The sequence below is a fragment of the Cottoperca gobio genome, chromosome 2 (genome assembly GCF_900634415.1).
Source record: "Cottoperca gobio chromosome 2, fCotGob3.1, whole genome shotgun sequence".
NCBI lineage: Eukaryota > Metazoa > Chordata > Actinopteri > Perciformes > Bovichtidae > Cottoperca > Cottoperca gobio.
The window spans coordinates 3,360,143-3,372,998 of NC_041356.1; the positions used below are offsets into that span (position 1 = coordinate 3,360,143).

Below are 12,856 nucleotides of genomic sequence, written 5' to 3' on the forward strand. Positions count from 1 at the left end.
ATAATCTCTGTTTGGTTGAACTGTGACAATTTAGCCACGCTTGTCTTTGGCTTTATGATAAATGGTGTTTGTTAAAGGCTTCAGAAAACAGAAATGTTGAATAAACAATATCAGATTGTTTCCTTACCTAAGCAAACGGAGTGTACTACATAACATACTTTTCAGTAAGGTTATGTTCCAGGGCTGGGAAATGTGCAGTAGTACAAATGTAAATGGGATTTTCAATGAAGTTGTTCTTGCTTAACTAAAACAAGTTCCGGCTTCACTTTGACATTATATATGTGTGTATATATATATATATTTCTTTTTTTATATATATATATATATATATATATATATATATATATATATACACACATTATCGTGATATTCAACAATATTATCGCATATTTATATATATATATATATATTATATATATATATATATATATATATATAAATATGCGATTATATTGTTGAATATCACGATAATGATATTACTTGCAATAAATAAACAGATATTTAAGTGTAATGTGGACCACGCCATGCTGCCGTTAACATTTAGCTCAAAGCCCCTCTGTGTTGAAGCCCAGTGTTTGACTGAAGTAACAGCGTTAACCAGTTGAATCAGAGCATTATTTTCTGTGTCCCTAGAGCGCTATTGAGTCCCTGTTTGGTGCGTCCATGACTGGAATAGCTTACTCTATATTTGCCGGTCAGCCCCTCACCATCCTGGGCAGCACTGGGCCGGTTCTTGTCTTTGAGAAAATCCTCTTCAAGTTCTGCAAGTAGGTTCTCTTCTCTTTCTCTTTCTCTTTTTTTCCACTTCAAATTGTGTTTTTTGTTGATAGTAGAACATTTTCCGTGTCGATGGTGGATGTGTGTTCTGCTCGAGTCAGGATTGAATATTTAATGCGTATCCCTTCACTCTGTCTCTCTCAGGGAGTATGGCCTCTCCTACCTCTCCCTGAGGGCCTGTATCGGCCTGTGGACGGCCTTCCTCTGTCTACTGCTGGTAGCCACGGATGCCAGCTCGCTTGTCTGTTACATCACACGCTTCACCGAGGAAGCTTTCGCTGCACTGATCTGCATCATCTTCATCTACGAGGCTCTGGAGAAGCTGCTCCACCTGGGGGTGCATTACCCCATCAATAAAAACAACAACCTTCAGACACTCACACAGTACTCGTGAGTGCTCTTTTGAAATCCTTTTTTTTGTTTCTAGGACTCTAGTTTTTGACTGTTAAACTGATAAAAACGAGATGCATTTGAAGATACATTCTGGCATTTTCCACTATTTTCTGAAATGTTATAGAGGTTGTGAAACTGAGAGGGAGAGTTAAAGGGCTCAGAGACGTGTCGGGGGATTTGCTCTCCTTTTGAACAATAAATCAGTCAAATCTGAACACAGACATGATTCATATATTTTTAGATTCAGTGTGACTTAAACTTCCAAAGGATATTTTTCTCCCATGTTCATATTTAAATAACTTCCACAAATCAGCTTAGAAAAAAGATTATCCTTATAAAATCCTCACGTTTTAAAGTTTTCTTCAGTTACGTCACTATCTGGCTGCTCAACTATTAAATAAATGAATCAACAAATGACTTTATAATGAAAATGATCAAAACTTTAATTCACAGAAGTATGGATTTTCTGTATTTTTGTTAAACGTTCACAAGCCGGACGGGGATTAGTTTGAACTACAATAAAACAACTTGATAAAAACATTAATATTTTACAAAAGAAAAACTATTGGCAACAATATAGAATCAATGTGAAGAGGACACACAGTTAGAAAATAGAAACAACGCTGAGTATAGATGAAGAGAAATAAGTAAGAATCCAGATTGTTGTTGAATATTAAAAATAGTCTTAGATATATTTGGTCAGTGAATGAAACTCTTGAAGAACTGCAGTATAAAATAAAGGACCGCCGCACACATTCAGTATTACAATGATGAATTTAGAATGAATTCAATAAATGAGCCACTTACTGTAAATATCTTTTGGAAAATGTTAAATCTCCACTCTAACCCTGGAAGCTTTCATGTTGTCACCGTTTACCCAACTGAGCACATTTCCCAGTGTTTTGCGGCATCATCAAACGGCAGATGGTGCGGTGGTACAGTACACACACTGTCCAGTCTTTCTGTAATGGGTTTTGCATTATGATGAATAATCCCATGTTGAGTGTGTGTCAGGAGCCACATAAACTGGCTAGTGGCTGTGTCAAGCCAAGAGCTCCTTCTGTGCTTTTCTATTCTGCTGTGGTGGACAGCAGGGGATGCTGACATTTACTTTTGTAAAATGCCAGCAGAAGAACATGTCAGAAGTGTCGAGTGCAACCATTTTGCAACTAATTATTTTTTTCCTACAGATACTAATCCGTCTATTATTTTCTAGATTATTAAATTGCTTGTTAGATCTATGAAATGTCAGAAAATTGGACAAACTTTCAAAAGCCCAAGCAAACATATTGATCTTCCTATTAAATAATCCAAAGGTGTTTTACTTTAATATCTGAGAACACTAAGAAACTCAGCAAATGCTCTGAGAGGCTGAAAACACTGAATTTGTTTGGCATTTCAGTTCAACACATGAACTGACAATTATTAATATCCGTGAATGGCACTTCAGATTACTTACACAGCAGATGTATATTTGCAGATATATTTGGTGGACATTTGTTATCACCCTGAATGACAGTTGCTGATCGTATTTCCTTGTTGAAGCTGCCATAGTATGTTAGAGCACAATGTGAACATGCATCTATTCAGATGAAATGTATTCCCGTATTAGATGCACAATATTGTGTGTTTGTGAACACAAATGGTCCTCAATAGGTGTCCCCTTTCTCTTAATAACTGGGACTGACTTGTCTTTATGAATTAACTTATTTTATTTCAGATTAGTATATTCATCTTGTTCTCTCAAATATCCTCCCATAGGTGTGCTTGTGTGGAGCCCATTAACCCCAGCAATGACACGCTGCGGTACTGGGACGAGAGTAACATCACAGCCTCACAGGTCAACTGGACTATGCTGGAGGTCAAGGTAAGGAACCCTTGACATTTGGAGTAAATTATAGCAAAAGTAGCTGTACATAAATCATGGATGGATTAGTGAACGGGCCCCCTGGCCTTTACCTACAGAATGTCATTCAAAGAGATGCATACCAACCAGGAAGAGACTCAAAAAGACTACAAAGGGACACAAAACAACCACAATGAGACCGTGCATGTCTGTGGCCAGTGGCCTATTGTTTCATAGTCCGGCCATGACATAAGTTACACAGAAATAAGTGTTATCTATGGCCTTGAGATCCTTGGATCTTGCTTTCAATTAGACTTCTAATGATGGTTAAAGATTCCAGAGAAGTTCTGGATCTGATAACAACAAGCAGCCTGTGTGATTCTGAGTGGAGCGGAGAAGAGGACCGCTAACACTAACGGAGCACATCTGCTCCTTACCCAGCTCCTTAAAGGCCCTGTCACACATCTCCGTATGACAGAAACGTATGCCAGCGCATGTGAAGATTTGTCAGAGTCCAAATACGTCCAACTTTTCATCGGATCGGAAAAGTGAACATATACAGATACGCATGTCTAACCTATTGATAGAGTATCACTTCCTAATACAAAATGTATCAGACGAATGCCCAACGAATGCATAAGATATACAAAAATATGGCGTATACAAAATATCGGCAACACACTGGTGTACGTTGATATAAGGTAAGGTATAAGTAGTTATCGTTAAGAGCTCACTGTGTTACGCTGGAGTGCGTTGTTGAACGCTGATGTTTTGAGCATGTTCAAAATTACCGGACGTACCCGACGTGTGCTTCATAAGATATGCAGACGTGACGTTACGTTAGACATGCGCGAATACGGAATACGTAGGTGAATACTTACCTACGTAAATATAGTACGTGAATACCTACGTGACTACGTTAGAGGTACGTTAGATATAGGCTACGTCAGCTGACGGTGAATCCTACAGCCAATGTATTGATAACGAGTGGATAACCTATTCCGACCCTATGTTAAGATTATTCCTGATTTATTAAACGTGTTTCTACAGTACAGCTAGCGTTCAGCATTCTAGCCGTTCTCCAGCATGACGTGAACCAAATGGCACTTTTCCAGCTCCGTTGGCCAGAGGCTCTGATACGTTTTAAGTAGGTAAGTGATACGCTATCAATGTTTGACGTATAATAATTTGTTATGTATTTGTTATATATGTGTCAGCTACAACACCGCTGTGGAAACGTTGGACGTATTTGGACTCTGACACATTTTGAGCTAATTTTCATATACGCCAGCATGTTTCTGCCATACGGAACTGTGTATGTCTGGCGTGTTCGGCGTATCGTCTGCGTCCTTCAAACGATCACAATTTATCCTTAATTTATATCAACCTATTGCCGATATTTCGTATGCGCCGGCATATGGATATGTGTGACAGGGCCTAAAAAAAACCTTTAAAGTTGGGGTATTTCTTTCAGTCTCTGGCACAGTGTTGTGTCTCTCACACTTTGCTTCATCAAGAAGCGTCATAAGTCTAGGCAGGGATTAAGAACATGTGGGCAGGATTTCACAGGATTTATCCGTGCAGAATGAGCATGGAGAGGAAGTGTGAAGAGTGGATTCTCTCACTCAGACACAAATAAGTCATGCCAGTGGTGGCGTGCTGCGTCCCTCCTACACAAGCTTGTAGATGGTATAGCGGTATAAAAGCGAATATTTTGAGGGGCACGGGAGGCCATTGGGATTGTGGCAAATGGCTGAATCATGTACTATACAGATATTTAAAGCATAGAGTGATGAATAAATCAAAACTGAATGTTGTTCACACTCCACTAATTCACCACCGACATCCATCATCGCCATTATCTCCGCTGCCATTCAAATCCTTTTCATTGGCATCATTATCAACACCCTAATTATTATTATTATTATTATTATTATCACCTCCATCACCATCACCATCATCACCACCGTGTCCTCTGGTGCCAGTAGGAGTGCGAGATGTTTCACGGGGAGTTCGAGGGCAGCGCCTGCGGCCCCCACGGCCCCTACGTCCCCGACGTCCTCTTCTGGTGCGTGGTCCTCTTCTTTTCCACCGTCTTCATGTCCGCGTTCCTCAAGGAGTTCAAGACGAGCCGCTACTTCCCCACCAAGGTACGTACCACACTGTAGTCCTGCCTGTATGGTCTGTTTCGTTACTTGTACACTCCATTTACTCTCATTTTGTTTTGGGACTGAAATTGTTTCACTTGCCACAGATTTCTCTGTCAGTTTAGATTCTGCTGCCATCTATTGGTTGTTTTGTGTCACAGCCAAAATGCCTGCAGTCTGTGTGGCCATTCTATGTCTGCATTTTCCATGATTTATCATTGAGATGACACTCAAGAGCCAATATGTGGCGTGATCCTGGCACACTAATATACAGTATACTGGCGCCCCCTTGTGGTGAGGACTGTAGTCTGGCTGTGGTGCAATATGTCACAAGTCAGAAAAAGGAACTTCAACAGATATTGTTTTACAGCTCCCAGTAAAATGTATTTTAACAGAACAATATTTCAATCTAACAGAGACAAATCAATATATTTGAAGCTGAACAAGACGTTTATAGACACAAACATGCTGGTTGTGAGCTGCATAACTGATAGTGAAGCTACTCTCAGACTGGACCAATCAGAGCAGAGCTGGACAACAGCTGTGTGATGCTCCCATGCAGGGGACAAAACAGGCCTCTATGGAAAGAGCAAATATATTCCACACATTATCAAAAAAGAAAACAATGTTCATATAACATAGAACAATAGTACATAGAAAGTAATAATAATAATATGTTAAATGACCAAGATCACACTAGCATGTGTATTAATGCCCATCACAGGGACCTCAGTACAGTGTGCAGGTCCTTTGTCTGACACTGCCTTCAGTTTGTTAAGTGATGCAGCACCTGAGGAGGTTTGTCTACAATATTGCGGCTTCATGTGAAGAGTGTGTGTCTTTGTTTCCTGCAGGTGCGGGCCATCATCAGTGACTTTGCTGTCTTCATCACCATCCTGACTATGGTTCTTGTAGATTATGCCCTGGGGATCCCTTCACCGAAATTGCAGGTCCCAAGCAAGTTCAAAGTGAGTCCACATGAAAGCTGTTCTGTGCATCTATTGGAAATCTTATACTTTTAGATCTGGAATCTCAAAAGACGTACACATTTGATCAAACAACAGAAAAACAGATACTAGAAGTAAAACATTCTTGAATCTGAGCAACTGCATCACAGTTGATTGTGGCCTCTTAGCCGGCCTGTGAAATGTTTCCTTGCAATGTGCATATTCAACTTCACTTGTTGGACATGATTCACTCTTTTCTTCAGGGACTTCATCACTGATGATATTATTCCTTTTTGACTGCAGAGTTATTGTATCTGGACAGTCAGAGAAATGCACCTCAGACCGGTAGCGTGGTCAGAAAGTCTTGTTAAGGCATCTAAATCTTTTTGGGACGATTGCAAACTGTTCTTGTTCATCTTTCCTAATTCTGTCATGTGTTTGGTTGTTAAGAGCCAATAAATAATTTAAATGATTTCCTTTTGCTCAAATAAGTATTTAAGTATTAGTATTAGAAGAATGTAAGTAAAGTCAAAGCCATGTAGCTAGTCTGTAGGAAGTCCAACATATAGCTCAGGAGGCTTGAATAATATTCTCTACACATCATCACATTATTTTCTCATCTTTACCTTTTTCTTTGAACTCTCCCCAGCCTACCAGGGATGATCGTGGCTGGCTCATAAACCCTGTGGGGCCCAACCCCTGGTGGACCACCATCATCACCGTCCTCCCCGCTCTGCTCTGCACCATCCTCATCTTCATGGACCAGCAGATCACAGCCGTCATCATCAACAGGAAGGAGCACAAACTAAAGGTATTTAAACTGTCCCATTTCCCGAGTTGGGAAGTCGTTCTTCCAACTTTGGTGTGTTTCCTTCTATACATCCTGTATTAATAACTCTGCTGAATCTAAACCTCACGGTCTTTGTCCTGCCCCTGCAGAAAGGCTGTGGCTACCACCTGGACCTGTTTGTGGTGGGCGTGATGCTGGGCGTGTGCTCGGTGATGGGCCTGCCGTGGTTCGTGGCAGCCACCGTGCTCTCCATTTCCCACGTGAACAGCCTGAAGCTGGAGTCGGAGTGCTCGGCCCCCGGGGAGCAGCCCAAGTTCCTGGGCATCCGAGAGCAGCGCTTCACCGGCCTCATGATCTTCACCCTGATGGGCTGCTCCGTCTTCATGACCTCTGTGCTAAAGGTCAGGGGATGAAAATATACACCAACATGTCTTTTCAGTTTATTTTATATAAAATTATATAATATATAAAATGATTCCTTGACAAAAAAACCACATTTGTTTCTCGTTAATTTGTGACTTTATAATCTCAGATAATTTCAGATTTTTTCTTTCTCGCATAATTATTGTTATTCTTTTTAAACCTACAATTGCCTTCATATGCCGTCAGTTTGAGTCCTGATCCTGAATATTTATGTGTCTCCAGTTTATCCCCATGCCTGTGCTGTACGGAGTCTTTCTCTACATGGGGGCTTCCTCACTCAGAGGCATACAGGTGAGCTAGGAATATTTGCCTGCTGGTCATTTATTAGAAGAAGTAATGGAGGAGACGATACAGGATGATTTCTTGTTATCTGTGCAGTTCTTTGACCGTCTGAAGCTGTTCGGCATGCCGGCCAAACATCAGCCAGACTTCATCTACCTTCGCCACGTCCCGCTGAGGAAGGTGCACCTCTTCACCATCGTCCAGCTCAGCTGTTTGGTCCTGCTCTGGGTCATCAAGACCTCCAAGGCTGCCATCGTCTTCCCCATGATGGTAAGCGCAGTGTATTTTTGTATGCATGTACTGTATACTTGTGTGCATATGGTTGCTTGACGTCTGTTTCTGTGGCATCAGGTCTTGGCGCTGGTGTTCATTCGTAAGCTACTGGACCTCATCTTCACCAAGAGAGAGCTGAGTTGGCTGGATGACCTGATACCAGAGTGGAAGAAGAAGAAACTGGAGGATGCAGCAGAAGAGGTGCAGTAATAGACACTTGACTTGATGACTTTACATTTCCACCCCTGCAGTGGCAAAGCTGCTATCCATGCAGCGTTTCACATTTCCTCTTGTTTCTGTTCTTCAGGAAGAGCACAGTATTATTGCTGAGGAAGAAGGCATTGTACAAGTGCCAATGGAGGGACCCTGCAAGTAAGTCTTTTTTTTAAGTTATATTTTTGGGCTTTTCATGCCTTTATGATAGTGAAGTGCAGATTGTGAAAGGGGGAGAGAAAGAAGGGGAACGACATACAGCAGTGGCCGCTGTGGCAAGGACTCAGCCTTTGTATATGGGACGCCTGTGCTACCGGTTGAGCTACCGGGACGCCCGAAAAGTAAGTCATTTTGGAGCCCAAGCGTCCTTCAAAAGCAATTATGTCAGTAGTGAAATCTTCATGTAAACTGCTACATAAACATTGTACTGTACTGTAAGTGAATCACATTAAGATGGAATCAGAGAGCATTAGCTGTGTCAAGGCTCAACGGTATTTAGCTTTAGTATTTAGCTGTTACTGTAAAATGTGAATCTATATCCACATTCTTGAGCTGGATACATTGTTCGTGAGAAACATTTGTGTTTGTGAATGGATTAAACAAATGTGATTTTATGCATTAAATGCTGAGCGTTAAAGATTTTAGGTGGATCGTGTTACCCTTTGCTAGATCCAGGCTAGCTGTTTCCTCTGTTTCCAGTCTCTATGCTAAGCTAAGCTAAGCTAACAGTCTTCTTTATCTTCATATTTACTGTACAGATATGAATCTTCTCATCTATCTCACTGCAAGAAAGTGGATAAACGTATTTCGCAAATTGTCGCTATTGCTTTAGAAATCTTACAACAGCTAGTTTGATGCGAGCAGCTCTTGTACTGCAGCTTTCTCGACCCTTTTACCCTTAAGTGGGCCTGTTTCTAAGGAGACCATATTAATGTTTGTCCTCCTGCGTGTGTGTTTTAAGGAGTGACCCAGCCACAGTGAACATCACTGATGAGATGTCTAAAGGATCTTTCGGAAATGTGTGGAAGAATATCAACCCTGGTGAGGTCGTGAAGAAGGAACCAAGCGCTAAAAGGTTAGTCTCCTTATCCACATTACTCACACATACATCGGAGGGCTGCATAGAGACTTAATCATGCCAATGTATTTTTGCAGACTTCAAAAAAGTACATTTCAATGGGAAAATGATGTCTTTGGGTGTTAACGTGGCAGGTGTTTATTATTAAAATGTTATGGAACCTTTACTTTGTATTTTTCCAGGACAGTGAGGAGCTAGTATGTTTAGATAAAGCTGGTTTATCTAAGAGCAGCCCTGCCCTCACATATTTCCCACGGAGTAGACTAACATAGTGTCTCCCGCCTGCCTCTCTCATTCCATTCCACCCCTAAGCTCCCCTTCCTAACCTCTCAGAAGCTGAAATCCCAAAGGTAAGCTGCTCCCAGTCCCTGTTGGCATGGAGAGTCGTGTCCTGTGTCTTCTGTGTGCTGCTAATGACTGGTGATTGTTGCATGATGATTAGTCTATGCTGCAAGTTATGATACGATAGTAGACTTAATAAATATAGGACATAAATGGATGTTGGTGGATTTACAACGGAGCATGGCCTGGGTGTGCATGTTACTTCGAGGACACATTGTAGGAAGTTTTTTGCATGTTGTAAAAGTTTTTGAATTGATAGCTTTATATCTCATTCAGGAGTAGCGCTCTTAGTTTATTTCAATATCACAGGATATTTGGGCAATAAAGGAATACTTTACCGACAAAATGATCATTTGTTTATTAATTATTCACCACATGTTGCCTTGAATTCTTGAAGAATTTGCTTTGCTGCGTTTCACATCAGCAAAACTATAACAAAACAGTTATTGAGATTGAGATGATCCTGCACGAGTCGTGTGAGAGTTTGTAAACATATTTTTTGAAACAGTTTTGCTGTTCATAAACGCGGCCCCCGTTTACTTCCATACATCAAGATTTTTCTCCATTTTTGGATTCTCCATTCTCTGTGGAGGCATGCGAAGAAAAATAAGTTTCCTTCAAGAATTCAAGGCAGCACGTGGTGATTCATTGATGTACAAATGATCATTTTAGGAGTAAAGTATGACTAACTTTTATGAGCTTTTTTGCATCCAGTGTGATCTGTATTGATTTATTCTGCATCTGCACTTTTGTCTTGAACTTTCTGAAAGTCCAGTCGATGTACAGAAAATGAACATTTTGTTTTTCTCAATTTAATATTTTTTCTTTTTTCCCGTGTAGTTCTAGCGGCGAAAAGCGACACAAGCGCCGGAGACATGACAAGAGCTTGGACAGGGAGACAAGTTTGTGATGACACATACTGTCTGGTGCTGCCACTGTGCTGTCAATCAGTAGATCAAAAAACAAAAAAACTGTACCGTGCCACACTCAACCACCTTTGTACTGTGCTACACTGTGTTTTTGTCATGTAAGTCTGTGTGCAAGTTGTGTAAAACGAAGAATTTGTTAGAAACAGTATTAACACGAGGAACCGAGACACATTTGTGTTCTTTTTCTATGTATTTCAATGTTTGGTGAAACCAGCAACAGAAGGAAGCCAGAATTGTACGACACTTACAGCAGCTGCTGTGTCCATGGGCCAATCAAGTACACATTTTAAACAATTTTTAATCTACTTTATTTGCATTTTGTATGTTTTTATATTTTTCCAACAACAGTTGTGAGTTGTCCGTTAAAAATCCTGCCACAGCGAACTGCAAATGGATTTTGTGTGCAGAATTTAATGCCACTATTGACTTGCACCTCACAATAGAAAAACCTGAAAAGTAGATATTTGTCCATTCCTAATCTATTCAGTGGTATCTAAAACAGATGGCTATAATGCGAATCTCGTAATTTTTTGAAAGGTATTAAATATACATTTTATATATTCTGTATATCTAAATGTTTTTGTGACAGTGACAGCTCATATCACTCAAGTCTTCTCCATTGCTATTTTACAAATAAATGTCTCTCCTCCAGTAAAGCATTCCCAGAGACGAGTTAAAGGAATAGTTTGGATACCAATGGATACCACTCTCATGTCTGTACGCTAAATATTAAGCTAGAGCTAGCAGCCGGCTAGCTTAGCTTAGCATAAAGACTGAAAACCGTGAAACAGCTAGGCTGGCTTTTCCTAAAAGTAACAAAATCAGCCAAAAGCTCAGTGATTAACACTTTATATCTTGTTTGTATTATCTGTACAAAAATCTAAATGTAAAAATGCAATGTTTTGGTAGCTAGCGATAGCTTCATATTTAGCGTCGCCTACAGACACGAGAGAGGTATCAAGAAAATCGAATAAGTATATTAACCAAACTAAACTATTCCTTTGAGGACGGTATACTTCGGGGATAGCTTATTAGAAAACATTTTCGTGCTAGCATTTCAGCATAGTTCGGGAACTTTGAGTACCACTAGCAACTTGGCCTTGGCTTTTTAAAAACTCATCCAATTTCTTTTTTGCAAATTTAAGCTCTATGTTTTCCGCCTGCATACTCTTTGTCATCTTGTCAGTAAGTGTCATCCATGGACATGTGATCTCCTATCCAAATGACCCTCAATGTGTTAGCATCTGAAGCTAATTGTTTAAAAAAAAAAAAAACACCTGCATGACGGTGAAACAGACTTGATTGTCTCGCTGCAGGACCATGGTTACTTCTAGAGATGCAATAATACCTTTTTTTCTGGGAAGGGAAACATGTAATAAATGGTAAAGAGTCTTAACAATGTATAAAACATAGTATATTTTATTCATGTAAAATGTTACTAATATATTACTAACATGACGTCAGTGTTGAAGGCAGGTTTTGTTGTAGATGTTCTTTTCCCATTGTCTAATTGATGGTTCTTAGTTGATTAGAGTAATAAGGGGTCAGAATTATATCAATATCAAATATTTTGACCACGTCTGTGTGGAATTCTGCCTTAAATTTGGTAGTGATAGCTGTACACTTTCTGTTTAATAATTTAAGACACCTGTATAGAAACCTATCAGTTCAGATATGTTGTTATATCGTGATTTGTTTTATGAGAACGAGAGCGCGAGTGAGTGAGAGCATAAATAAAGATCGTAAACAAACTGCTGAAATTATGTGCTACTTTATTGATCCACAGGGAGGTCAGAAGTCAGTCTATTCTTTCCGTACTACGAAATATAAGTATTTGTACCATCCTGTTTTGCCCCAGAGTTTTTCTACACAAGGCTTCCTTTGTCTCAGATTTTGACCTCAGCAGCTCCATGTCTTTGGCCCCACTGCATGTAGGGGGGAACCTGCACCCTCAGGCTGCGCTCCTCTAGCCTTCGCATGCCAAAATCAGAAACAGTGGGAAGGATTCTGTAAAGACTGTTGCACTTCCATTGGGCTACTTGGGCCAATTCTGTATGAGAATACTAGCATACTAGCGTGTGTGTCATTCAAGACCTTTCACGGTTGTGATGTTTGAAAAAAACTATTTTATTGACTGACTTTCCAACTTCTCTCTACAGTATGTCTAAAGATCTATAAAATGTTAAAAGAAATACTTCAAAGGAACAAATATTCAGTTCCCACATTGACTATATAATTTCTACCTGCAAATAATGCCACAAACACTCAATTAAAAACTTTATTTTGCAGAGCGGATATAATCATATGCAATGAAAACTACACTACATGTGTTTTCTAAAGGCCTACCTGAGATTTCACTTTGTGTGTTCTTGTATTCACCTTAAAAATATAGAAAATAATTTAAATTAGTAGAAAA

The 12,856-nt window shown here is 40.0% G+C and overlaps 1 protein-coding gene across 3 annotated transcripts in view; it reads left to right on the plus strand.

Moving 5' to 3' along the window:
• Positions 1-12,191, plus strand: part of LOC115018977 (sodium-driven chloride bicarbonate exchanger-like) — a 43,950-nt gene extending 31,759 nt beyond the window's left edge. For all 3 annotated transcript variants that reach the window (XM_029448269.1, XM_029448278.1, XM_029448288.1), the window contains 13 exons: positions 634-767; positions 922-1,167; positions 2,932-3,037; positions 5,005-5,166; positions 6,018-6,131; positions 6,760-6,921; positions 7,050-7,301; positions 7,546-7,614; positions 7,702-7,875; positions 7,957-8,079; positions 8,186-8,250; positions 9,053-9,166; positions 10,352-12,191. In XM_029448269.1, coding sequence (XP_029304129.1) covers positions 634-767; positions 922-1,167; positions 2,932-3,037; positions 5,005-5,166; positions 6,018-6,131; positions 6,760-6,921; positions 7,050-7,301; positions 7,546-7,614; positions 7,702-7,875; positions 7,957-8,079; positions 8,186-8,250; positions 9,053-9,166; positions 10,352-10,421 — 1,791 coding nt within the window. In that variant the 3' untranslated portion in view covers positions 10,422-12,191. The remainder of the gene's footprint in view (positions 1-633; positions 768-921; positions 1,168-2,931; positions 3,038-5,004; positions 5,167-6,017; positions 6,132-6,759; positions 6,922-7,049; positions 7,302-7,545; positions 7,615-7,701; positions 7,876-7,956; positions 8,080-8,185; positions 8,251-9,052; positions 9,167-10,351) is intronic.
• The last annotated feature ends 665 nt before the right edge of the window (positions 12,192-12,856 follow it).